The sequence below is a fragment of the Cucumis sativus genome, unplaced genomic scaffold (assembly GCF_000004075.3).
Source record: "Cucumis sativus cultivar 9930 unplaced genomic scaffold, Cucumber_9930_V3 scaffold81, whole genome shotgun sequence".
NCBI lineage: Eukaryota > Viridiplantae > Streptophyta > Magnoliopsida > Cucurbitales > Cucurbitaceae > Cucumis > Cucumis sativus.
The window spans coordinates 12,092-39,223 of record NW_022279572.1 but is presented as its reverse complement, the minus strand read 5'-3'; the positions used below and the strand labels follow the sequence as shown (position 1 = coordinate 39,223).

The window sequence follows — 27,132 nt, the reverse complement described above, 5'->3', positions numbered from 1 at the left end:
TGGTGAATCACTACCAATGAAGAGAAACAATGAAAGTGTCTTTAGTAGTGCAAGAGAAGAAATTAACGTGGATGATGTTGATGACATAATTGGGATGTTTGAGGGTGCACACAATTATTTTAATGACCAAGTTAGAAAATTTTGAGAAACTACTAGATGATGCCAAGAAACCATTATATCCTAATTGTAAAATTTTTACCAAAATATCTACATTGATAAAATTATATAATTTGAAAGTTAAATTTGGATGGAGTGAAAAGAGTATCACGGAGTTGTTAAAATTAATTGGTGACATCTTACCTACTCCTAATGAAATCCCTACTTCTACTTATGAAGCAAAAAGATTTTGTGTACTCTTGGAATGAAGTACGAGAAGATACATAAATGTAGAAATGATTGTTCCTTGTTTAGGAAAGAATCTCTTATGCAAATGTACGCCTCTTTCGTGATGTTATTATTTTTAGATTTTGAGTTTTCACTTATAGTCATCGGATATAGTGTGTTTATTTGATATGTGAATATATATATATGTGTGTGTGTGTGTGTGTGTGTGTGTGTGTGTGTGTGTGTTGGATGATGTGTATTTGTTGTAGTACTTTATGGAAGTGTGAAAAAGTGTGTTGGTATATTATGTGTTGGATCTTATTCATTGCGGGTGAAATAGGAATCCTATTGGTTTGTCATAGAGGACAACATGCATTTATTTGATATGTGAATATATATAGGTGTTGGATTATATGTATTTGTTTAATTCTATATGGAAGAAGTGTGGAAAAGTGTATTTGATGTGTATAAGGTTTGCCATGGAGTAGTAGCTCTAGCATTCTATAGCTAGCAAGCGTGCCAACAATTTTTTTTACATTTTTCACAATATACGATGATGAACATTTCCTCTCATAATTCGAGACATAATATCGGTTTTGATGTCATAAAAAATGGACAATAATGCAACAATATAATAAAAATAAATTTAAAAATGGGCCAGAAACAAGGTTTTGATGTCGTTTTAAAAATGACATTAAAGGTGTCTTTAATGTCAGTTTAGAAATGACATCAAAGGCCTCTTTAATGTCGGTTTAAAATCAAAATCAAAGGCCAAGGACATTCAAGACCTTCAATAAAACCATCAAAGATATTGATTTTAAATTGACATTAAAGGCCTTTGATGTCGGTTTTAAACCGACATTAAAGAGGCCTTTAATGTCGTTTCTAAACCAACATTAAAGTCAAATCGACATTAAAGGCCTTTTATAATGCTTGCAAAGACGTCAGTTGACAACTGACATTAAAGGCAAAATTTCTTCTAGGGATTTGAGAATTTTTGGATGTGTCATATATGTTCCAATTGCTCTATTACAACGTACTAAGATGGATCCTCAAAGAAGGCTAGAAATATATGTTGGATTCGATTCTCCATAAATTATTAAATATCTTGAAATCTTGAACCTCTTACGGGTCTACATGATTTATTGATTATCATTTTAATTAGACAAATTTTTCAACGTTATAAGGAGAAATTAAAAAAATTGGAAAAAGAAATTACATGAAATGTATCATTATTGTCTCATTTGGATCCTCGTACAGATCAATGTGAACTTGAAGTTCATAAAATAATTCATTTGCAAAATATATATAGCAAATCAGTTACTAGATGCATTTGTAGATGCAAAGAAAGTAACTAAAACACATATCAGAGTTGCAAATGTCTCATAAAAAATTGATATCCCAACATAACAACTTGTCATTAAAGATAAAAATCCTTGAAATAGAAATTGAGTCAATAACTCGATTAAGGATATGGATGTTCCAGAAGAAATCCTATGACACAAAATATCGAAGAAGATAAAACAACTAAGACAGGAAAGAGATGGAATATAATTAATGCAGTTGTTGATAATAGTTTGCACTTGATACTATATTAAAAAATGAAGATCCATAACCAAAATTCGTTGAAGAATGTCGACAGAGAAAAGATTGGTCTTTGTGGAAAGAATCAATTGAGGCAAAATTAAATTCACTTTCAAAATGTCAAGTTTTTGAATCAGTAGTCCAAACAGCAAAAGGTGTCAAACCTGTGGAATATAAATGGATATTTGTGAGAAAAAGAAATGAAGATAATGAGATTACAAGAGATGAAGGAAGATTAGTTGCACAAGGTTTTTCACAAAGACCTGGTATTGACCATGAGGAGACATATTCTCTGATGGTGGATGAAATCACATTAAGATTTTTTATTGGCTTGGTTGTGTATAAAAATTTGGACATGCATCTTATGGATGTAGTCATAACATATTTATATGGATCTCTTGATAATGATATTTAAATAAAAGTTCTAGAAGGATTTAAGATACTTGAAATATATAAATCAAGTTTTCGAGAACTATATTCAATAAAGTTACAGAGATCATTATATGGATTAAAACAATCAATACTAATGTGGTATATAATCATCTGAGTGAATATTTGTTGAAGGAAGGATATCAAAATATTCAAATATGTCCATGCATTTTTATAAATAAATCATAGCCAAGATTTGCTATTATAACTCTATATGTTGATGATTTAAATATAGTCTGAACTCTTGAAGAGCTTTCAAAGACAATAAAATATCTTAAGAAAGAATTCAAGATGAAAGACCTCGGAAATACAAATTTTTGCCTCAGTTTGCAATTTGAGCATTTGGCAGATGAGATATTTGTTTATCAATCAACTTATATTGGAAATTTTTTAAAAGACTTTATATGGATAAAGCACATCCATTGAACATTCCAATGCAAGTTCGTTTACTAGATGTAAAGCAATATATATTTCAACCCCGAGTTGATAATGAAGAACTTCTTGACCTATAAGTACCATATCTTAGTGCAATTGTTACACTTATGTATCTTGTTAATAATACAAGACCAGATATTGTATTTTTAGTAAATTGATAACTACATCTTCCTTTGTGGACTTAGAAGCACTGTGGTTTCTTTAAGAAGTTTGAATATAGTCTTTGTTATTGTGTAGAATTGTAAGCTGCTAGTTTTCTTATTAAGGCTCATTCAATTTCCCATTTTAATCATTTCACTTAAAACTGTTGACCCACTTGCATCTTGGAGTTATTTTATTTCAAATTCTTGATAAGCAAATCAAAATTTGGGACGTATCTACTGGACAATGTAATATAACTGTGCAACATCATACAGACAAGGTAAGAATCTCAATTGTATTGCTTTGATCGTGCGTGTTCGAGTTCATTCATTCAAACTTGCACCAACAATGATCTGTTCATGAGCATGAATGTAAGCAAGCTTTGAGACATCTCACATTCACCTTTTGCTGAATTTTATACATAAAAAGTGAAAAGCCTAAATTTGAGCATTTTCATATTAATTGGTTTGATCTTTTTTTTTTTTAGGATGAAATCTATTATCATTAATCCTTCTAGGAAAGAGTATGGTTTGATGGTGAATTACTACACAAGGAGAGGTGATATGAACGGTGCACGTGAAATCTTTGAAAATATGCGAGCTAGGGAAATAGAACCATGGTCTCATGTCTACACAAAGTAATAACTACTCCTATTTTCTCCCTTTCTTTCGTCATATGTTAATTTGATCTCAACGTTAGCTTAATATTTTTGCTTCATTTATTGACATAAAGGTCACCATTCTAGTTTTGAATATGGTTAAAGTTTGATTGATTTGTATAGAAGGCCAATTAAGTATTTTATGCTTGAAATATATATTTTGATGGTAGATATGTCGTTGCAAAAGTATATTTACTATATTAATTCAATCTAAATATTTTTCAAGTGTGTCGTTTTGCGATAATAGTAAGCTTTAATGATGTGCAACATTATTCATACCATCTTTTGTTAGAAAATGAAAGAAGAGAAGGAGGCATAGAAATGAGCTTGGTAACTTACACCATTCTTGTTGGTGGATTTGCCAAAATGAAAAATGCAGAGTAAGTAATTATTATTAAATGTGTGCATGCGTAGGTTCATAAAATTTTCGTTATATATATACATATATTTCTTTTGCATATATAACGTTATAAAATATGGCCACGGGCGTGTTGCACTCATAGAAGTACATAATCATTGTGATGCTATTGTGGATGGAGCAAATGTTGGCCTCTGTCAACATAATTTTGTAGATTATGGATTTAATCTTCCTCATGTTGTAAAGTATATTTTGGTCTTACATAGCCAGCCAAGCTAAGCGATTATGAAGATTTGTTTAGCATTTTATGAGAATGGTGATGCATTAAAGATTCGATTTTATTGAAATCTTGTTCCTTTTAATAAAGATGTAGCACTTCACTTCACATGCTATCTGTCAATGCTCATCATATATTAATTATTGAAATCTTGTTCCTTTTAATAAAGATGTAGCACTTCATTTCACATGCTATCTGTCAATGCTCATCATATATTAATTTCTAACTCGCACATCCTATTACTTGTAAATTGATGCATATGATGCTTTTTATGCTAGGATCAAATTTATTTTGTAGATATTTATGTTTTTTTTTTTTTTGGTATAGCTATTTGGAGTGTTATGTGAAGCAAAATATCTTTAGAATGTGATGCGTTTTGGTTTTCGATTGAGATTAGTCTTGGTAATTAATTGTTTTCAATTGTGTTTTATTTTATCTTTTAGTTAATTTTAGTAGTAATGTTTTTGTTTTTTTTGTTTAGTTTGAGTATTAGTCTGTTTTGATATATTTGTAGGTTGCATCTATTTTTCCATATATTTATCTTTGATCAATACCTAGCTAGTGGAGTATGGACTTCCTTATATTCCATGTTCTTTTACTATTTGGGATTTTCACCTTCGATATATGAAATTCATTAACTATTTTCATTTGAAAGGAAAAACGATCCAATAGGAGTTTGTAAGATTATTTATCATCTCCATTATTCAACTTTCTCTATAAAAACAATGTTTTTATTGATGGGTAAATTTATACAATTAAGAGTAAGAAGCCTGTAGACTAACATTGCTAAATTGAACATTTAAAATTTGCTTTGAAGTCAGAGTCGAGGATAGTATAATTATTCTTTAGTTGTATTCCTCTTTTTGTTGTTGATCTTTGAAGAACCAAATCAGGTTAACGAGTTGTTTGATAAAAGCTAATTTTCTTCTTTATTTTCTGCAGTACTTTTGGGTTGTCATTTCAATCGTCTTCTTTGTTGTTGCTACATTATTTACTTTACGAAAACTTTGTAGTAATTTTTAATTTTCCACATTTAGATTGCAGTCTGTTTAGTTTGATTTTAAATAATATGTACTAATTTTGCAGATTCTAGATTTAATCTTCCTCAGGTTGTAAAGTATATTTTGGTCTTAGATAGCCAGCCAAGCTAAGCTAAGCGATTGTGTAGATGGAAGCGATCGTTGAAAGTTGAAGATTGTGAAGGCGTTTAAGATTTCTTATTTAAGTCTTGTATTAGGATCTAGTTTCATGTATTATTGTAGAATGTATATACAAACGCAATATTAAGATTTCATTTTCTGTATACAAATGTAAAAGAAAAATATTCTAGTTTCTAAAATAATATTAATTTTATTGATTTGTTGGAGTGAGCAAAAAAATATTTATTTACACGTATCTAATGTCAGTTTATAAAAAATAGACAACAATGCAACAATTAAATAAAAATAAATTTTGTAAAAATAGATCCAAAAACAAGATTTTAATGTCAGTTTAAAAACGACATAAAAGGCAAACCGACACTAAAGGTCAACAATAACACCATAAAAATTGTCAGTTTAAAACTGACATCAATGGTCATTAATGTCGCTTTTAAACCGACATTAATGATGTCTTTGATGTCGTTTTTAAATCGATATCAAAGTAAAAACGACATTAAAGGCCTTTAATAAGGCTAGCATAGATGTCGGTTCCGAACGACACCAAAGGTCATTAATGTCGGTTTAAAACCGACATTAAATGGTAAATTTCTTCTAGTGTCAGATTCCTCTGAAAGCTGATAATTCTCCCTTTCGTCGACTCAAACTCAGACCTCCTTTACTCAAATTTATCCGGTAGCCCTACTCTAGAAACTAGAGTCAATTTGTGAACTATTGAGAGTAATTTCAACCAAAACGCACAAGTATGATAGGAGAAATGTCATTCTAAAGTTTCCTATTTATATTGAGTCTTACATGAGCCTTTATTGACACGACCTACTTGCCGAAATTTAACTTAAGTATGTAGAGAACACTTGTAAAGTACCCATGGACTCCACCTCTTCATTATCTTGTCTAACCAAAACACGTAAGTGTGGAACATCAAGATAAACACCTAACTAACTTCAAACATGGCCGCAAGCACTCCTTCCTCGCGTGCAAGTCTACTCGCCCAACATCATGTTGTCTAGCTTTCTCGCCTAGCATCTTAACGCTTAATAACCTCTAAATGACAAGCTTTCCTCGCCCTAAAAATCTTTCTCGCATAGCCTTGCTAACCTCTTTTGCTCTTGATCGCCTAGGGACACTCTTCACCACCCAATAACCTCTACGGACAAGCCTTGTCCCCCTAGCCAAACACACACTCAAGCTTAGCTACCTACCTTGTCCAAACGCCTAAATAACCACTTTAGAGGTTATATTTCCTTCTTTTGGCTGCCTACACATCACCCTATAACCTCTAAACGCTTTGTCCTTAAACCTTTGACACTTAGTCAATTATTTTTACGGTTAAATTTGGGTCTTAAATCATGTATTAAAAATAAACCAAATTTTAAACTACTCATAATTTTAATTTTTTAAGTGAATACTATTTTTTAATAAAATTTTAGTTTTTGATTAATGATAAATAAAACTTTAGAGATCACCGGATTCTTTTTATAGTTGTATCCACAAAATAGGAGAGATTTCATTTTTTTTTAAAAAAAAATCAACTTTAAACGTGTATATGCACAAAAATATGGAAGATTTTTTCTTCCTTCTTTTAGGGTGAATTTTAGATTTTAAGGATAAAATCTATTTTTTAAAAAAGAAATTTTACTTTGAAAAGTAGGTGAGATTTTATTTTTTTTAAAGGTGAAATTAGGTAAAATATCCCTATAATCATTCACTAAAAGGGGCAGATGATGTTTCTCCCACAGCCCCTTTATAAATATATACACACACATATAGAAAATGGAGAATTTTCAAAAAGAGTAAACAATTTACCCTCAATAAAATATTTACATTTTCATACAAAATTTTTGTATTTCATAGAAAAGAAACTGTAATTGATTTTATTTTTGTCTTTTAATAGTTTGTTTTTATGAAGTTTAAATAATTTGTTTTTTTTTTATTGTTTTTATTGTTTTTTATTGTAATTGACACGATATTACAATGATTTTATCAATAGAAAAAAAAAAACTATTCAATTGGTCACTACATAGAAGACAAAGAAATAGAAAGTGAATTCGAACTTCATTATAAGATTGGAGATTTCACGAATGATTCAATTTGAAATCAAAAAAGACATATTGACATATTACTTGAAAGTGTCACAAATTTAAGGCTTCACAATTTACCAAATCTTCATCATATTTACCATTTTTACGAATTGGATGAAAGAAAAGTTAGAAAGGGTGTACATTATATCATAACAACTACATGAAAGAGTGGAGGACTGTAAACGGATTGAGTTGGGTTGGAGGACATTCCTAACCCAACCCATATTTTTAGGTTGGTTGGATTGACAATATGAATAACCCAAATAGTATTTTTAACCAACCCAATCAAACCCTTAAATTATGGATTAAGTTGGGTTGGGTTGTCGAGTTGAGAAGAAGATGGCGAACGTTGGAGATTGTGAACACTAGAGATGAGAGATCCAAACGAGAGGGAGAGAGTGAGTCAGAGAGATAAGGAGAGTGATGTGAAGTGAGCTACTTCTTTTCCATTTACTAAACTAATAATATAAATAAATAAATAAATAAAAATATATATATATATATGTACGTATGTATATAAGACCTAGATCCAAAAGGTAAGTCCTATTGAAAAAGAGCATTGTTGAAAAAAGGGAGTTCATTTGAGTATAAGTGTTATCGAGTTAGAGTAAGTTGACCACCATTAATCGCTTCCGACCAACCTCCGATGACTACTTTTTGACAATTGTAGTTGATCAAACTTTGAATGCTTGTTTTATGGCAATAGTCACAAGAAAATTATTGACCACCATTAATAGTCGTCGGCGAACCTGTGGTTACTGCTTTTCTGGCTACTATTTTTTAGCAACCTTCGACGGTCAACTTTCATCTACTGTTTTTTTGACAACCATTGTTGATCGAACCCGACAATCTTTTTCTAACAACCATCGTCGATCAACTTCTGATGAACTTTTTTATGGCAACTATTTTTTTTTATCAGGCAGTAACTTCCTTGTACCATTTTTCCCGTAATCGCTGCTGGTCAACCTCTGAAATCGTCGACCATTTTTCAGCGACTATTGCTTTGAGGATACCATTATTTTATTTTTATATGGACGATAAATACTTTTAATTGTTGTTTTATATATATAAATTAACCAAATTTGTTCCGTGACGAAGTAGCCTAGTAATATTCTCCCTTAATCCGCTTTGGACTGTGCTTTTCTTTCCTTTTGTGTTTTGAAATACTAAACTTTTCATATTTTTTTTAAATGGAAAGATAAGCTGATTATTATTAAAACAAAATTGTTAAACTTTTTGAGAATACGAAATGAGAAATTCTTTTACATTCCAACTCTTTAGATTCCTTTAAAGAATGTGTTTACTTCTTTATTTTATATTTCATTAACGTTAATTATTTACAATTAATTGAAAAAATTATGAGACAAAATTACACATGTTTTACTTTTCTCAACAATAGAAACATAAACTTATAAACATGAAAAAACAGTAATGACTGTTCTTTACTACGAAATATATTGTCAAACAATAACCAATATGAGAGATAATAACAAAACAACAAGAAGTAAACGAAAAAACACACGAGAATTGTGTCCAGGAAAGTTAATCCACGGAAATCAATAAGTCAAGCAATTATAAAGTTGTATTTATATAAACACTCTTCCGCTCACAAAGACAATCGTAGAACTAATTCACTGGACACTTGGGAAACATTCTTTTTAATACTTAGGCTCCCCTTAAGTATGCTACTATTAGTGAATAACTACTCAAACTCCCCTAAATAATAGAAATTCTTGATTAATCATTCCTCTTTACTTGTGAACTCCCTTCACGAATAAACTTAGACTCCCCCTAAGTTGATGAGATATCCCTTCTCGATAGAGCCAACTTTAGGATCTCCTAAAGCAATGTTATTAGATTGGTTTCAAATTAATCTTTAGCCAAGCATTCACACGAACAACACCACACGCACATAGGAATGAATCCTTTGAATATCGACTCTTCTTAGCCCAAATGGTAAAGAGAAATCAAGATATATGCAGCAACCCTAGCACAAAGACTGCCTTAAGCTTAAAAAGGACAACATAAACAAAGAGAAAAGCTTAGAAAAAATGGACATAATGGGTGTCCATGAGGGGTCATTATATCAACCTGTCTAATGTATGTCCCTAAAATTTTGAATACCAATAACTTGAGATGTTAAAGAAAATTGAATATGGTCTTTTAGAGCAAAGAGTACATAAAGAACACAAATAGAGAAGAAATAATAAAGATGAAAGAAATGATGCAACTTCAAGTGTTGGGAAGAAAATGATGAATAAAATGGTAATTTTAATAGTAGAACGTGAGTTACAAAGTTTTGTTTTTGAATCCTACCCCTTCTTACATTTAATTAAATATATTATATGCATAATAGGGTTGGGTGAACCAGATCAGTATTTTTTTTCTCTAATTTAATCCAACCCAACCGTGATGATTATTCTAGTTTATTTTACTCAAGTGTTTAGAGTAACTGCTTTTATTGAAATAATGTTTACAAATAAGGGCCATAATTTTAGTCCAAAACGACCCCGTAGTATCTCTATTCTACCTCTTACCCCGAACATCCCCTCCCTCTTGCCTCCAAAACATCCTCTTCGTATCTTTTTTATAATTTACCGATTCTGTGGCTTTCAGTTTTCACAATTTTTTTGTAACTTCTTTTCCCCAAAGAATATTGCTCTCTTCTTCGCCGGTTCCGTCGCGAACTAATTTTCACCTCCCCAACTTCTGCCTGACTTTCTTCCGTAGGGCTGCTGGTATCCGATTCTTGTTTACAATCTGTTCCCATTCTTCCTTTGCTATCTTCGCTGCTAACATTGTTGAAATTGTTCGGTATTGCCATTTCCCGAGTTTGAATAGCTTCTTGTAGGGATTGGCTCTCAACCGAAGGCCATTCAGGTACCTTCTTCGTCCCTCTCAATTACCCTTTTTGTATTTGCATTTTAGGGAGTACTTCGTATGGATATGTCACTATGATCAATCCTATTCCTGTTTCAAGAACGGGTGTTTGTTCTAGTCTTAAGGGAAAGTGAAGTATTCTCTTTCATTGTAGGTCGGATTTTTAGTCATTTTTTATTTTGTTATTCCACTCATTGAATTTAGTTGTTAAGTAGCAGGACTGGAACTACAATAGAGTAATGGCGTCTTCAGATGATGAGGCTGAGACCTTACCAGTACCACCTGTCTCAAATTATCACTTTGTGGATCACAAGGAAGAACCTATTTCATTCTCTATTTTGCCGATTAAATGGGATGAAGGGGAGAGACTGGAGGGCAGTCAAGAACCTGTTTTCCTCCATGGTACAGTTGATAATGGACTTCAAAAGGTTTATAAACAGGTTACCGCATGGAGATTTAATATTTCTGGTTCAAAGCCAGAGATATCGGTGCTTTCCAAAGAGAATGTGTGGATTACACTTCAGAAGCCTAGAAAGAGCTTTGAGGATACCATTAGAACCATCTTGATCACAGTGCACTGCCTTCATGCTTTGAAGAGGAATCCAGATACATCTAGCAAATCTTTGTGGGATCTATTAGCTAAAACCTTTAGGTAACATGAATTCATTTCATCTTTTACTTTGATGCTTTTGTATTTGTTGTTTTTAAGCCATTCATTTTTGCAGCTTGTATGAAGTGAGGCCTTCCCAGAATGATTTGGTGGATCACATGTCATTAATCGGAGAAGCAGTTAAAAGGGATGATATATTGGCCAAGTCCCAGGTTCTCTTTCATTCTTGTGCAGACAATGAAAAGATTATGTTCATTTGTTTTGTTGAATAAAGTTTTTTATATGGATGTGAAGAAGAAACAAAAGGGCAGGGGGGAGGGAGGAAGGAGTTCGTGATACATTCCTAAGTCTCAAAGCCACGCCCACAGGCAATGGAGTTTCAATTAGTGCAAGATAAATAAAATTTTTGACTCAACCATTCCACAGTTCTAGGTTATGTTGACTTCCATCCTCAAAATATTTTTTATACCCTCTTTTCAGAAAGTTCCTACAGGACTTCTGGAACCATATTTATCCCCGTAGGCTTTTCATTTTCTATAAAGATAATTCCCATACAATCTGAGATCCAAGTCCTCAATTTTAGAGGGAGCTGTCCTGATCAGTTGGTGGAATGCAAGGCCCTGATTTTCTGTGGGTAATGATTGTGAAAGTACACACGGTTAATCTCCTTGCGGTCAGCTTGCAAGCACAGAGTGCAGTAGCCAAGTAGGATATATATTTCATATCATCTCACAAGTGTTGATTTCATGGCATAAAAGAGTACAAAGACTCCAAAAACTCTAATGAAGATTCTGTTACGTTTGGGACTTTAGATGACCTTAAAATCTTGAAAATAGTGGTAGAGGGTACAATGTTTAACTAGTTGAGGTACTTAAAAAAATGTCAACAAAGAAGAGATCTGGTTTTGCACAACTTAGTCGCTGGGCTATTGAATTGAATTAATTCTACAGAATACGAGTCTTTGCCACTTGTTAATTCAAGAGATAGTAACAAGGAAATTTTGCATGTGGAACATGCATTTATTATAATTTGAATAATTTTGGAAAAAGTATAGTTACTGTTCAAATGATAGTTATTTCAGTGGTATACTTTGTCATTTTGTTTGAATTAGAAACACTTTCATAGATGATAATATTGTAGAAGAGGGGGGAGGAAAGCAAGCCCGATGCTGAAGGAGGTTACAAAAAAGTTATCCAACTGGCTGTAACTGTGTAAGGAGAAACAATGTTCTACCAGGGCCACAAAAGTAAGGGGTGTAAGAGATGATTGAAGGATTGCTCTTTGTTGTCAACATTGGATTTCCAATCTTTTAGGCTTATAGTCAAAGGATAGGGAAGATTATCTACGGATGTGCTTCATTTTGCAATTTGTATGGAGTTATGTTTGGAAAGAAATATTTAAGCTTATAATGGGCAGGAGATAAGAATAAAACCTTTAAGTAGGAATTCTTTTAAATTTTGGGTATCTTCAATTAACATTGTGCTAAAGAACCAGATTTTGCTAAATAGATGACCTATTTGAAAACTCCATTTGGAGGGTTTGGCTTTTGGATCCCCAACCTTCCCCCACATCACTGCTGCTTATATGTTGTAAATGCCTTCGTTAATGGGTCCTTTCTATTGTATCCTGTTAGAGAAAAGGCCAAGAAAATACATGGTGGTACATAGTTTTGTAGCATCATCTTGGAGTGTTCTTTCTAAATTTTTTGTACCTATTCTCTCTCTATAGTTTTCAGTATCTTCTTTGGTTTTAGGGTTTCCTTTTTGTATATTTCATTATTTTTGATGAAATGTTGAAGTATTCATTTCTGTAGTGCATTCCTTTCTGTTTTGTTTAAAGTGATCCATTGATATTTGATAATTCATTTTATGGATCTTGTGTCCGATTTTAACTAAATGATAAGGTTTTTTTTTCTTGTGGAGAGAGTAATATTTCATATCTCAACTGCCAATACCTGTTCTCCTGTTATTTTTTAATATACCTTCTGCCTTTTTTTCACAATACACATATTGTTTTTTTCCCCTACTTTAAATTATCGAGGTTGGTTACTGGCTTTGCAAAATTGTTTGTTTCTTAAAATCATAGTTCGATGGAATTTCCTTCCCTTTTAGCCTTCTTCTCAGAATGACATAGAAATGACAGCTCGACCAGGAAATCACACACAAAAGTGTTTCTAGTTCAAAATAATATGATCTAATGAATAATTACAGAAGTCATTGGAAATTTTCTCCCAAGTAGAAGCATCAAGCTAAGCCTAATAAGCTATTTTGATTTTCTTATAGCTGTGATGGGAGGTGCATGAGGTCCTTTCATGCAACTGAAGAGGATGGTGATTGTTTCTCGCTCGGTCTCTCTAAAGAAGAAGTAGATGTATGATAATATTCATGTATGTTTTCTATGCTTGCAAACTCCCTTTGTTAATTTTCTTCAATATCTATGGGCTTGCTGGCAGGCAATTGAAACCTTTATTTGCAAGAATTGCGAGTACAAACAGCACCAGTGCTATGCTTGCGGGAATTTAGGTTCATCTGATCAGTCTTCTGGTGCTGAGGTATGGGATTAATAATGTTTACTGGATGTTTTTGATTTTTTTTACTTTCAATATACACTGTTTTTGCGGGTATGTTTTTCTTAGAGAGAAACACGAATGAGAGAGAGGAAGGTGTCTTTGCGGGAATAAAATGGGTCATAAATCCAATTTGAACAAGATATCAAAGTGAAAATTACACTTTTGATCCTTGAGGTTTGTTTTGAATTGTTGTCTAAGTTTGAAAATTGAACAATCGAGTCTCCTACATTTGAAAAATGCTTGATTTTGCTCCCTTTATTAACAGGATCTACATGTGGTAATTACTATGAATAAAAATATTATTAATTAATATAAATAAGTTGAATAAAATACTAATTTTAATTTTATTGAATTCTCTCTCTCCTCTCCTCCTTCAACCCCTCTCCATCATTGTTGTGCCGCTCACCGTTGTTGCTATTAAAGGAAAAGCCCACCAGCTCCCTTTTTCTTCCTCTTCCAACAAAAAATGTAGGAAATATGAACACAAATACAAATATAGGATAATTCAATAGGATACAAATGATATGCCAATTTTTGAAAAACTAGGATATGGATACGTTGAAGATACATTATTTTAATTAAGAGAATATCAAATATATGCAGATTTAACATAAAGATGCTAAATGTAATGCACTAATAGACATGAAGTGTCAAGTTCAGTGTTTTTAAAGGCTCAAGGCGCACTAAGGCGCATTGGTCCTCTGGAGCCTAGGCACAAGGCGCAAAAAAAGGCGTGAGCTTTTTTTGATAAGACGCACTATATATAAAAAGAAAAGAAAATATATATATACACACTCGTAGCAGAGCAACAATGTATAAAATATAGTACCCAATATAAGTAGCCTAAACAACAAAACACAACAGAAAACTACCCAGTATTCAACAACAAGTCAACAATCAAAATAAAAGTTCATCCCTAAAGATCAAACTCATCATCACTAAATTGATCCTCGTCTTCATTCACTCCTTCGTTAGACTTATTGCCATCAGTATCTTCTTCTTCCAAATCGAAGTCATCTAAATTTACTTGTTTGCGTTGCGTGGTAGACGAGGATGAACATGAAACATTAGTCTTTGCTCTAGAGGTACTAGCTCTAGAATAGAATGATGGTTCTTTTGCTCCGACAGCTCTAGAAACATCACCCCACGTTAAAGAATCATCGTCAAATACCAACTCATCATCCTCCTCAGAATCGTCATCCAATCTTCCAATCAACCATTCGTTACTATCATCAATATCTTTTAAGGAGATGGGATCGACAATATCTTGTAGGTTGTATCGACGTTTTAATGCTGTGTTGTATTTGATGAACACTAGATCATTCAAACGACTTTGAGCAAGCCTATTTCGTTTCTTGCTATGAAGCTGAAAAATTAGAAAGTTTCATTATCAGTGAATCAACAAATTTTGATTCTCATTCTCAATGTACTTAAGGAGAGAAAAGGTAACTTGTTCAAACACACTCCAATTACGCTCGCATCCAGAAGCGCTACAAGTAAGACCTAAAATTCTCACATCAAACTTTTGCAAGCTTGGAGTTGATTGTCCAAAATTATCCCACCATTCCACTATAGGCACAAACAAAAAAATATATATTAATAGAAGAACTTGTTGCTAGTATCGTTGAGTAATCGTTTAGTTGAAATTTACCTGGAGATATTTTGTCCCTTTGTCTGATTGCTAAAGGTTGTCCGAATAATGCTTCAGCTCTCTTATACTTGCTTAGTTCTGCAAGTATTTTGTCTTGTACTTCCAATGAAGCAACCATTTTTGTTATGCATGAGTAGAGTCCATTAACTATTTCATCATCCTTCTGGATATTAGGATTCAGATAATAGAATGACAGGTTTAAATAATACCCCGCTGCATGCAGGGGACGATGCAACTGAAGCTCCCATCTTTTATCAATTATGGTGAAAATGTCCTTGTATTTTTCTTCATTATTATTAAAGGATTTAGCAATAGCTTCCTTAGCTCTATCCATGGCCTCATAAATATATCCTAGGTGGCTTCTTCTCGCCATCAACCAATCTAAGAACTCGGACTAGTGGGCCAGATACTTTAAGAGTGAAAACAATTGTAGTCCAAAAACTAGCCAACAAAATAGTCTGAACTACTCGTTTCGCTTGTTGCTCCTTACTCCATTTGCTATTCTTCCATTCATCTGAAGTAAACATCTTCCTCAGATTATTCTTTTGACGATGTATACTCGATAATGTAATGCAGGCAGTAGCAAAACGAGTCTTAGCTAGTCTAACTAAGTCCTTTTGGTTAGTAAAACATCGCATCATGTTTAACAATCCAGGATGAACATATATGAAATTGCTAATCTCCATGCCTCTTTTCAATGCTTTTCGAATATTCGAGATCTTGTATACATCCTCCAACATCAAATCTAAGCAATGAGCGGTACACGGAGACCATATTAACTGTGGTCGCTTTGCTTCTAACAATCTCCCTATTAACAAAGAAAATAAGTACACATTTAACGTAGAACTCAACTAAATCTAACAAATTAAAGTTATAACTTGTAAGTAGTCTACATTCTTACCTGCCATCACATTTGCTGAGGCACTATCGGTAACTACTTGTCCAACATTCGCTTCTCCAATTCGGTCTACAAAATTATCAAATAACTCGAACATCTTCTTTCCATCTTTCACATAAGATGAAGCATCGATGGACTCAATAAACATGGTGCCTTTAGGACTGTTAACTAAAAAGTTAATTAATGTCCTATTTCTTCTATCGGTCCATCCATCAGCCATAACAGTGCATCAACATCAGCCATAACAGTGCATCCAACCTTGGCCCACTCTGCCATATGGTTACTCATCAACTCATTTGTTGCTTCTAATTCCTTTTTCAAACATGGAACTCTTAACTCATGATAAGATGGTGGTTTCAATCTAGGACCGAATTGCCCAATTGACTCAATCATAGGGGCAAAACTATCATATGTGCAGGCATTCAGAGGCACTCCTGCATCATAAAACCATCGAGCAATTCTTTGGATGGTGTGCTCTCTCATTTCCTTCTTGTATGCCCCATTCAATGAAGTTTGTTTTCCTTTGTCCTTTCTATTTTGAACCACAGTTTCTGGGTTAGGAGTAAAAAATGCATCCATTGGACCCTTTTGCCTTGGCTTCTTCAAGCTCGGGCCCCTTGGTGTTGTTATGTTGTTTACACTAACACTCCCTTCATCTTCATCCTCGATACCGTAATCTTCTACATCAATGTCCACAATCAGATTTCTTTGTTCTTTAATCTCTTTTTTTTTGGACATGTACTCTTTAATTTCTTCCTTCACGTGATCCGAACATTTTGTACAGGCGGTGACATTTCTGTAACCACCAGCGAGGTGTTGTTTCATTCTATATACCCCTCCTTTTGTTACTTTCGAACAAAATCCACAGACAAACGTATTTTTATCTTGGTCATTTTGCAATTGACCATATTTCCATGCCGGATTTTTTCTTGAACTTTTATCAGCCATCTATGATCTAAGTTATAAAAAAAAAAAAAAACAGAAGCTATTTAAAACAGAAGCTGTTATAAAAAGATAAAAAAACAGAAGCTATCTATGGATGGGATGAAGCTGTTATAAATGGAGGATTGGAGGGGAGTGTGTTGTGAGAGGGATGGGATGAAGGTTGAGTTTGATGGGTTATTGAAGGAAGTTGTGGTCGAGAAGTATAAGAAGAAGAAGATGTCCAAAACTTGCACACAATAAATAAGTCAAGAGACAAAACCAATAGTCACTCAATGGGTATACCACGCTATGAAAACACAAAACGACATATGTAGTTCGTAGCCGTCAAATCAGCAAATTGATAGCTAACTTAGACCAAAACATACTAGAACCAAATGAATCTGTGACACAACAAAGTGTCACAGTAGAGTATGAAATTTAATGCAAGATGTCAAATCAACAAAGGAGAGATACTCAGAATTCGACATCTAAAAAAATAGCCCACTATGCTTAGCATGAAATATAGACTTTTGGTCAAAACTTGATTGTAGTTATCTCAATCCTCTGCTATATTTCATCTCATTCCTCTCGAGTTTCATTGGAATTGTAGGTGGAAACTTAGTTCTCGAAAATGAAAGAGAGGATCCACCTTCCATTCTCTTAGCAACCAAATTAGAGGAAATGACAATAGAGCCAAAAGATGCAATAGATAGAAAACATTTCAAGTTCGTTCATCCATATTTGTTCTTTTCACCATTCTGAGCAATCAATATGTTAAATGAAAGTAAAAGGATAAAAACTAATAATCCTTTGAAAAGCATGTACGAAATGGAAGAAGTTGTTGAGTGAAAAAAAGGAATGTGAGATTTTGAATGTGAATCTGACGAAAGACAATGAATTGATTAAGAAGTTGTTGGAGGAATCAGGCAGGGTAATTGAAGATTTAGAGAGGAAAGTGGATGTGAAAATGAAGGAGAAAGGTGAGATTGAAAAGGAAAAAAATGGGCTGGAAATGGAGGTTGAGATTTGAGAAGTTAGAGAAGGAAGTTGCTCAATTAAAACAGAGTACATTCTGTTTCAAACAGGAAAAGGAAGAGAACGGGAAGAGAATTTCTGAGCTTCAAATGAGAATTGAATAAGCTGTGGTGAAAGAAAGTGGGATGCTGATGGAGTTTGATGTTCTTGTCAAAGAGTTACAGAAGAAGGAGAAAGCAATGCAGATGTTAACTGAACAAAGAGATTCACTTGATGTGAATTTAAATCTAATCCAAGAGGAGGCAAAAAGTTTACAACGTACGATTGAGATACTCACCCGCGATAAAGCTGAAATGGAGGAGGTGAAAACTGAAGCAGAATATTATTGTCTTCTCTTTTCCTCTGTTTTTGCACCAAAAAACAGAGTAATGGCAGCCGCAGCACCAAATAGATTTGTTGACGTTTTGTGTGAAGAAGAAGGGTGGAAAAGGAAGCAAAAAGTTTTGAAGTAGAAGCAGAACGGAAGAACCGAAAAAGTAGATGAAGAGTCGTGTTGAAGAAAATTCATGCGGGAGGAGAAGGGTGAAGGGTTGTTTCTTCACTTTCACGTAATAGGTTTAAAAAATTTAGATAATAATAGTTTTTTATAATTAAAGCCCAGCCCATAAGTTATAAAAATAGCCCACTCCTAATTCGACTTGCGCCTTTGAGGCGCGCGCCTAATCTGGGCTTTTTAGAATTCTCCGCACTTCCTCACAAATAAGCTCCAAGTGGGCGCCTTGAGCCTAGGCGCACCTAGGCGCGCGGCTTAGTGCGCTTTTTAAAACACTGGTCTAGTTGATGACAATACTACAAAATACTTTACCAGAAGTACTATCAAAGGTATTGAAATACAATTTCTCTTAAAAAATATTGAAATACAATTGCAATGGAATAGAATAGAAAAGGTTGGCGCACCAGAGTTAGAATGACAGAGGAGAAGAAGATTAGAGAGAGAAGTACGAGGATAAATGAAAAACTTCTTCATTGAATTGTTAAAGATATTTAAGTGGGTTATTTTGTGTGACTTAGGCGGGATGGATGAAGATTAGATGATTCTAGTTTGGTCTTTTTAAATATTTTTCCTTTTAGTTTTGGGTGGGGCAATGGGCTTTTTAAATATGCTACCTAGTTTGGATTGGGAAAGATTAGATGCCTTCTTTTTAGAAGGTCCAACGTGTCCACTTCAGAAGTGCATTTGATATTTGTTTTTTATTAAAAGCAAATATGTCAAATCACTTATCCGATATGTATATGGGAAGTATTTAGGAGTATTGATATTTGATACGTATTTGATACGATTTTTTGCTTCACATGGAGTATTCATGCTTCATAAGCAAAAAAAACCCACACCCCACTCCCCACTCCTTTCTTCTTTGAGAAAAAAAGCCCTCGCCTTGCCTTCATCAGTGAGAGGGCATCGAACTTGTACACCATTATGTACCCTTTGAAACCACCAGCACCAGCACCAGCACCCTTTTTTGACAAGAAACAAGCTTTTTCATTAAAATAATGATATGAGACTATGCTCAAAGTACAATGGAAACAACAAGCATAAAGCTGTGGATCAGGAGGTGCACCCGGGCATCTCAACTAGGTTGACACCCCATTAGTACCATCAACACCTTGAAAAGAAACTTGCAAATAACTTAATAACTTAAAAATTACAATCATTGCCAAGATTTTTTTTTTTTGAAACGAAAATAAGCCTCTTTATGAAGGATAATGAGACTAAAGCTCAAAGTACAAGAGTATTATACCAAAACCAAAAGAACTAAGGGAAAAAACAAGCTAAAACATAAACAAAGACTATAATCGGGCAACATAAATATGATGGAAACTTAAATACGAGTCCGAATCAGAAAATAAACGAGCTAATCAAAGCCACACAATACAGTACATCAGTAGAAAGCTAAGTAAAAAGCAATACTTAAACACTCTCTCAAAATTAGCCCACTCCACTCGTATAAAAAGTACTGCACATCCAAATCTTCAAGATGATAGGAGAAAATGAAAGCCAAGAAGATGCAAACAGCTGCCTCAAAGCTAACTTGCCAACACAATCCAAAGTCCAGAGGATCTGGAAGTAGTCTTCTTCCAATCCACATAAACTTGCCAGCACTGCCTTCAACTCATTACTCCAGTTATCAAAGAGAAGTCAGCTTTAGCAATGTCAGTTTTCTGAAAAAACCTTCAACCCACCTTGTAAGAAAGTCCCTGAAAATCTTTAAAGCTTCCAACTAAAATCTGGCCGACATCTTTTGAGCTCTATATGCTTTCTATGACTTCTTTAACGAAGCTGTCCATTCTAGAATCTTGAATTAGTAGTATGTCTGGACTAATTTCTTTTGAAAACTTCTAAGAATCAGCCACCATGTTTTTGTCCAAATCATCATGCAATTCAATAGCTAATCTTCAATTTTCAACCCTGAGGATATCCACCGAATGACCTGTTTTCCTTTGGATTAGGCTAAAGAGATTTCACAGGTATCCACTATGGAATGCAATTTTTAGGTATGTATTTTTCTTTTACAGTGGAGTAAAGGAAAGCTTTTCTTAATGGAAAGTAATTGAACCTCTTCAGATTGGAATAAAATACTTAAAGCCTTGTTCATATCAACTGGCATTTTATTGTAATTTCTATCTCCTCATTGTCCTCTTTCCTGTTCTTCACTGCTTACACTTGCCAATGACTCTTCATCAAAGTCTTTCGTACCTTTATGAGAAGTCTGAAAATTGCTATGTAATCCTCGCACAGAAGGAGGATTGAAAGACTCTTGGGAATTACATCCGAAATGGGAACCAGGTTTATTCAAAAAAGGTAAAGAAGCTGACCTGTTTTGATTTAGGCCAGGGACTTGGATCTTGACACAACAGCCTCAAGCAAGTCAGGGTTTGTGATTTTTGTCCAAGAATTGCTAAAAGAAGTCCTTTTCTTGGTCAAGTGTTTTCGGAAAGGCTTAACCAAATAAGAACTTCCTTGAACATTTTAGGAATCTTGCACTTCTTGTTTCTCTTCATTCGTTGATGCAAGCAAATGTTAGCCGGAAATTTCTGAGGTATTTCGAACTCACTCGTATTGTGAGATGGAGACTGAAGAAGATCATTATTCGAGTTATCCTTGGACAATTGGAATGCTATATTCACTGTACTGTTTGATTGGTTGGAAAAAGGCAAGGAAGAGTTGGATTCCAAGGCAGAGGAAGATATGAGAACACGGCTGGAAGGTGGAAGGGTTCTTGAGTGATTAGTTAATGCTGCTGAGCTGTCTTTTGGGAGGAATAACGGAGGAACTACAACAGGCTCTCTTTTAAATTTCTTTTTCGTGCCCTTACGGATGGAAGCAGAACAATTACTTTGCAGAGAATCATTTCCATTCACATTCTCTTTCCTTGTTAAAGCTTTTTTCGTGTTCATACTAGGCTGGAAAGTAGCCCCATTTGAGCTTTCCACCATTTGAGGTTAGACCAAAGCCCAATGAATTAAATGCATAGATATCTTCTGCTGAATTCTCTCTCTTCCTTGGATACAGCCTATTAATTTCTAACGGACATATTTCATTTCCAATCAGATTGTCGGCCTCCGGCGCCGGTGAGGAAACATGAATTTGATTCAAAGCTTCTAATGGATTTCTTGAAAAGGAGGGAGCTGTTTTAGTGGATTTAAACACATCAAGTTCTTGAGGGAAGAACAAAACATTAACATCTTCATCTTCCAAAGCTTGCCTAACCCTTAGTTAATCAATAGGGTTTTTGAAAATCCTTAACAATAAGACTTCCCTTGAAAATACATGGGGGATCCATAGGCTCAATATCATCAAAATTCAAGAAAAAATTACTTCTATTAAAGTCTGTAATTTCAGTGGTAGTAGGTATAATACCACATAAATTCGGTTTAACTTGAATTCTTGCTTCGTTGCAATTGGTTAGATTAAGCGTTTCTGTGGCAATGCTTTCTAAACCCTCAAAATTCTCTCTGGTGGCTTCGAAGGTTTTTCTACACTAGTAGTCCAGAGGAAGGTTTCCAATTCTTAACCATCTGCTGCAGCCTTTCATTACCAACGGCTGGCTGTTTTTTAATCTATCCCATTTTTCGAACTTTAGGTGAAATGGCCCCATCTCCTGCCATCTCTCAGGTTCATTGATGAAATCTTCAACCAGGCCTTGATCCAAACTAATAAGAGCATTTTCATCCAATAGTGGGTTGATGATAATTCTTGTTTGGAAAAAGATTTCCAGCAGTTTTCGAATTTCTCTCCAATAATCAACGCAAAGAGTATTGTAACTATCCACAACTATTCTGATGTAGCCTAAGTAATCTCAAGGAGAAATCCTCCAAGAACCAAGATTGAGAATCTTTTATTAGAATGAATAATGTGCTTCATACAAGAGGAGAAGACTTCTATTACAAATGGGGCTAAAAAGGGAATTAATCTAGAATATTACCTAATTACCCAATTAACTCTTAGTCTTCTTACATCATTTTCAAACTTTGTTTGAATAACTTCCGAGTTATTTGTCACCCCCTGACTCTGTTTTGCTCTCTTCAAAATAGAGGAAACTTGAGAGCTTTCTCCTTCATCTTTGGTCACAGCCTGATAATCAACTTTAATGGCACTCTTTTTTTTTCTTTTCATCATGGGTTAAGTTACCATCCGATTTAACTTTATCTGTGAAGCTTGTACTCTTAGCCGGGCTGGATTAAAAGATGTGGCAATTTTATGTGAATACCAACTTATATACTCTGGTTTTGAAAAGGAAATTCTCCAGCATTTTGTGAAATGCCACCCACCCTGTTTGTCTTCTCCCTAACACACTCGAATGAAGGAGTGTCCACCTGAAAATGGCCATAGGTCACACAACATAACACCCAACCCTTTTTTGCCTTGAACTTTGACAACTTCAACCTTCCTTGGTTTAACTCCCCCATTTCTGGAAGAAACAATCTGCTGGGCCTCTTAATAACACTATAATGCTTTCAGGCACCAGCTCACATCTTTGACAAGGAAGCTATCGTCTTCTGACCAAATGCGATAATACGATTGAAGAACTTCGTAACTTACCACTTCCATTGCAGTCTCACTTCTAAGCTTCCCTGTGCAATTAAAACGAAACTCAACCACCAGACCTTTAGTGATTGGTCTGTGGGTAGACTTCACCAGGAGGCTAACGTTGTTAGACTGAAAAGTAGTCGTTGTGAGGCTACTGGAAAAAGAGAGAACCGAAAAGGGAGCAGGAGGGAGGGGGGAGGAGGGATAACAAAGAGAACTTACCTTTTAGCAACTTCCAGATTTTCTGTTTCATTTGAACATTTGTTGTTTCTTCTCACTACATCAATAGAAAAGTTCTTGATCTTTGTTCCATCGCCAAGAATATTCAAAAATAGCAAAACAAGACTATGAAGTGTAGTAGAGGAAGAGAGCCATCTTATCCACGGTTGCCATCAACAATTACATGGAGATGAGAGCACTCCAGTTTAAACTAATATCTTGACTTGAATAATCAGCAGAAGCCTTGGCCCCCATTATTCTACACTCTACATCAATTCCCCTGAATATGTTTTTGCTACCAACTCAAAAGTGATAGAGTCTAAAGAATCACTTCAGATGCAACCACCCATCTTTGAGTTCGAAGAAATGGCACGAGCTCGATCCTCATGAAATTGATGTCAACTGAGTTGATTTAATTGGAAATGATGTTAGGGTTGAAAGAGAGCTTGATTGCATCAATTGAATCAGGAGGGAGAAGGGGAAAGTGGTGATGTAAGAAGAATGTGGTTAGCTGGGTCATAGTCTTAGGTTAATTCCATTTTTTACCACCACTTGTATTAAAACTCTATAAGTGGAAGTCTTCCCCTCATGTATGGACAAATACTGAATTATCTTTTGTTCGAAGAATTCTCGTAGATTTTCTAGAAAGATCTCCTTGCTTTTGTTCAATTCATTCATTGTGTGGTGGGGAAGGGGAGAGATACTTCCTTTTGGGAAGACCATTGGATGGGGGAGAGATACTTACTTTTGGGAAGACCATTGGATGGGGGAGAGACCTCTCTGTTTCTTATTCCCTCTTTCGTATCATTTTCTTGATCACAAACACTGTTTTGTTGCTGATATTCTCGTGTGGTCTAGGAGCTCGTATTCCCTCTCTTTTGGGTTCTGTTGTGCTTTTTCCTATAGGGAAACAATAGAGGTACTTGAGGGCCACTCGTTTAGACGTGGGTGAAGTGGTTCTCCCCTAGGTCTATCTGTTTTCTTGTGCTGTGGAGGATTGAGATTCCTAGGAAAGTTAAGTTCTTTAGTTGGCAAGTTTTACACGACCGTAAAAAGAAAAAAAAACAGGATGGATAGGCTTAAGAGGAAGATGCTCTCGCTTGTAGGTCCTTTCTTGTTGCATTCTTTGTAGAAAAGGGAGGGAGATCTGGACCACATTCTGGGCATTGTGAGTTTTCCAGCTTGGTTTGGAACTCTTTGTTTTAGACATTTGGCGTTAGGGGGGACTTGACATAGAGATGTGTGTGCGTTGCTTGAGGAGTTCCTTCTCAACCCTGACCAGTGAGAAGGGCACTTCCTTTGGGTCATGGGGGTGTGTTCTATTTTATGGGTGGTGTGGGGTGAGCAGAACAATGGGGTTTTTAGGGGTGGGAGAGGGTCCCCAGTGAGATTTGGTCCCTTGTACGTTATCATGTTTCTTTGTGGGCCTTGAATTCGAAGGAATTTTGTAATTATTCTATAGGTGTTATTTTGCATAGTTGGGTCCCTTTTTCTAGAGGGTTCCCTTCCTTTTAGTGGGCTGGCTTTTGGTTAGCCTCCTATTCTCTCTTTTTTTTTCCTCATTGAAATTGGTTTTATCATCATATAAACAAAAAATACTCACCCTCAAAGTCAAGTTTATTTATTTATTTTGAAACGGAGACAAATCTTTTTTATTAATATGCACTCAAAGTACAAGAGAGTTATACAAAGAGAGTAATACAAAGTCAAGTTTATTTGTACTCTGCTTATATTTGGAAAGTTGTTAAAGATTCAATGAAACTCCTCTAAAAATAACTCATTGTAGGTATAAAATCGATTGACCATACACTTCACTACTAAAATGGCTATCCTTCACGTATTGTATGAATATTTACTATATGAATCCTGCGCAATATAGACATTGGCTCCTTTTTTTTTTGTTTTATTAATTTGTTTTTGTTTATTATAATCATAATGAACTTAGGTGAACCCTAATATCTTTCCATCTTTACATTTACACTAGAGTTTTTTCACAATCTTTTGGTTCATAATTTTGTCGACCCTTTGATTGGGTTTGAGTTGTTTGACTTTTTTTGCTAGTTTCTTGTTTGTAGGTTTGGAATCTTTGTAGTTTTAATGTAATTTATTTATTAGCATTGTGTTAGATACCTACATTTGTATACATGGGTTTATATTGTATAAGGGTAATTAGATTAGTATAGGGTTAGGGGTATAAGGGTAATTAGATACTTAGGAAGTTACTAGTAGTTATTGTGTAAGTGTGGTTACTAGTAGCTATTATGTGTGGTTACTAGGGTGGTTACATTTGTTATAAATGGAGGGAGGGTAAGTGAGAGAGAGAGGTTATTATGTGGAGTGATTTAGGGCTTGGGTGAGAGTACTCAAGAGGGAGGTTCCAAGTGCCTTATACTTGGGTTTATCTTGTATTTTCTTATAGTTCATTATAATAAATTAATATCTTGTTCTTGTTAGCAACTTTCTAACACATTGTTAATTTTGCCAATAGCTCATATCTCCCTTTGTAATTAGATCTTTTAATGAGTATTAATAATTGCTAGGCTCTTCTTTATTAGTTTTGTGGGTGGGGGTTTTCTCAACCCTTTCCTCTTAGATGGTCCTTCTTGGCTTTTTTTGTTGAATATACATATGCTTTTCTTATTAGAAAAAGAGATTTACTTATGATTTTAGACATCAGTCTCTGATTATTACCTAATATGAGTTACTATTGCTCTTTAGGTCTTCCAATGCGTAAATGCAACTTGTGGTTATTTTTATCATCCTAAATGTATTTCAAGATTGCTTCATCCGGAGAATAAAGTTGCCGCTGGAGACCTTGAGAAGAAGATTGCATCTGGAGAATCTTTCTCATGCCCTGTGCATAAGTGCTCTGTTTGTGCGCTCGGCGAAAATAAGAAAATATGGGAACTACAGTTTGCTGTTTGTCGACGGTGTCCAAAATCATACCACAGGAAATGCTTACCAAGGTATCCTTTGAATTTCTATATAGTGAATCAGAGTGTAATTTTTTAAGTTCTGGTGCTTAATTGGTTAAAGAATGCATTGTTTTTGTTAGGAAAATCACTTTTGAAGGTTCTGAGGATGGTGAAACCCCGACCAGGGCATGGGAAAAGCTATTACCTAATCGCATTTTGATATATTGCTTGTAAGATTGCTGTGTCAGCTGTTACTACTATTTCCTTTAATCAGTATTGGCCTATTAATGTTTTTTTTTTCATTTAATTTGACCAGGGACCACGAGATTGATGAAGAAATTGAGACTCCTGCTAGAGACCATATAAAATTTCCTGGTCTTGAAGAGAGTAGGCTTCCCATTCAGAAAAGGAAACTTCCTATCAGTGATACAAGACGAGGGAAGACGATAGTTTTTCGTGGGAGTAGGGAGAATGTTGTATCAAAGAAGGGATCTATGCCAGATGACCTTCAGGGAAAATCTGCTGCAAAAGTATCCAAATCATTTGAGAGGTCCTCATCTGATGGGAAGCTTCTTGGTAAAGTGACTGCGAAATCATTGTGGAGTTCTGAGTCTAAAAATGTGAAATTGGGTAACATTTCAAGAAACTCTTTGAATCAAAAAGGAGAATCTGTCCTCATGGACATTGATAAGACGATCAAAGTGAAAAAATCCTCCTTAGTTGGCAAGTCTGCCATACCAACCAAGAGATTTGATCCAAGTAAGATTTACAAGGAGGATAGAAGTGGGATGCTCCTATTAGATGCCAATTCGGAGAGGAGGTAACTGCCATTTGTACTTCACATTTGGTTTTGATGCCCTCACCCTTAAAAAATGAATTAAGGAATGACAACAGTTATAAACTTCCCTAAAGTGCACGCTTGCATGTTTGGTAAAGTGGATTTGTTTCTAAAATATTC

The 27,132-nt window shown here is 34.6% G+C and overlaps 2 protein-coding genes across 3 annotated transcripts in view; both read left to right on the top strand.

The window, feature by feature from the left end:
* Nucleotides 1–3,691, top strand: part of LOC116406269 (protein ENHANCED DOWNY MILDEW 2-like) — a 50,614-nt gene extending 46,923 nt beyond the window's left edge. For both annotated transcript variants that reach the window (XM_031889975.1, XM_031889977.1), the window contains one exon: nt 3,401–3,691. In XM_031889975.1, coding sequence (XP_031745835.1) covers nt 3,401–3,421 — 21 coding nt within the window. In that variant the 3' untranslated portion in view covers nt 3,422–3,691. The remainder of the gene's footprint in view (nt 1–3,400) is intronic.
* The window catches only part of LOC116406270 (protein ENHANCED DOWNY MILDEW 2-like), an 88,725-nt gene that overhangs the window by 50,077 nt on the left and 11,516 nt on the right, over nt 1–27,132 (top strand). Inside the window, exons 3-9 of the mRNA XM_031889981.1 lie at nt 10,461–10,976; nt 11,050–11,203; nt 13,209–13,304; nt 13,387–13,485; nt 25,978–26,225; nt 26,315–26,404; nt 26,491–26,994. Of these exons, the coding sequence (XP_031745841.1) occupies nt 10,564–10,976; nt 11,050–11,203; nt 13,209–13,304; nt 13,387–13,485; nt 25,978–26,225; nt 26,315–26,404; nt 26,491–26,994 (1,604 nt within the window). The 5' untranslated portion in view covers nt 10,461–10,563. The remainder of the gene's footprint in view (nt 1–10,460; nt 10,977–11,049; nt 11,204–13,208; nt 13,305–13,386; nt 13,486–25,977; nt 26,226–26,314; nt 26,405–26,490; nt 26,995–27,132) is intronic.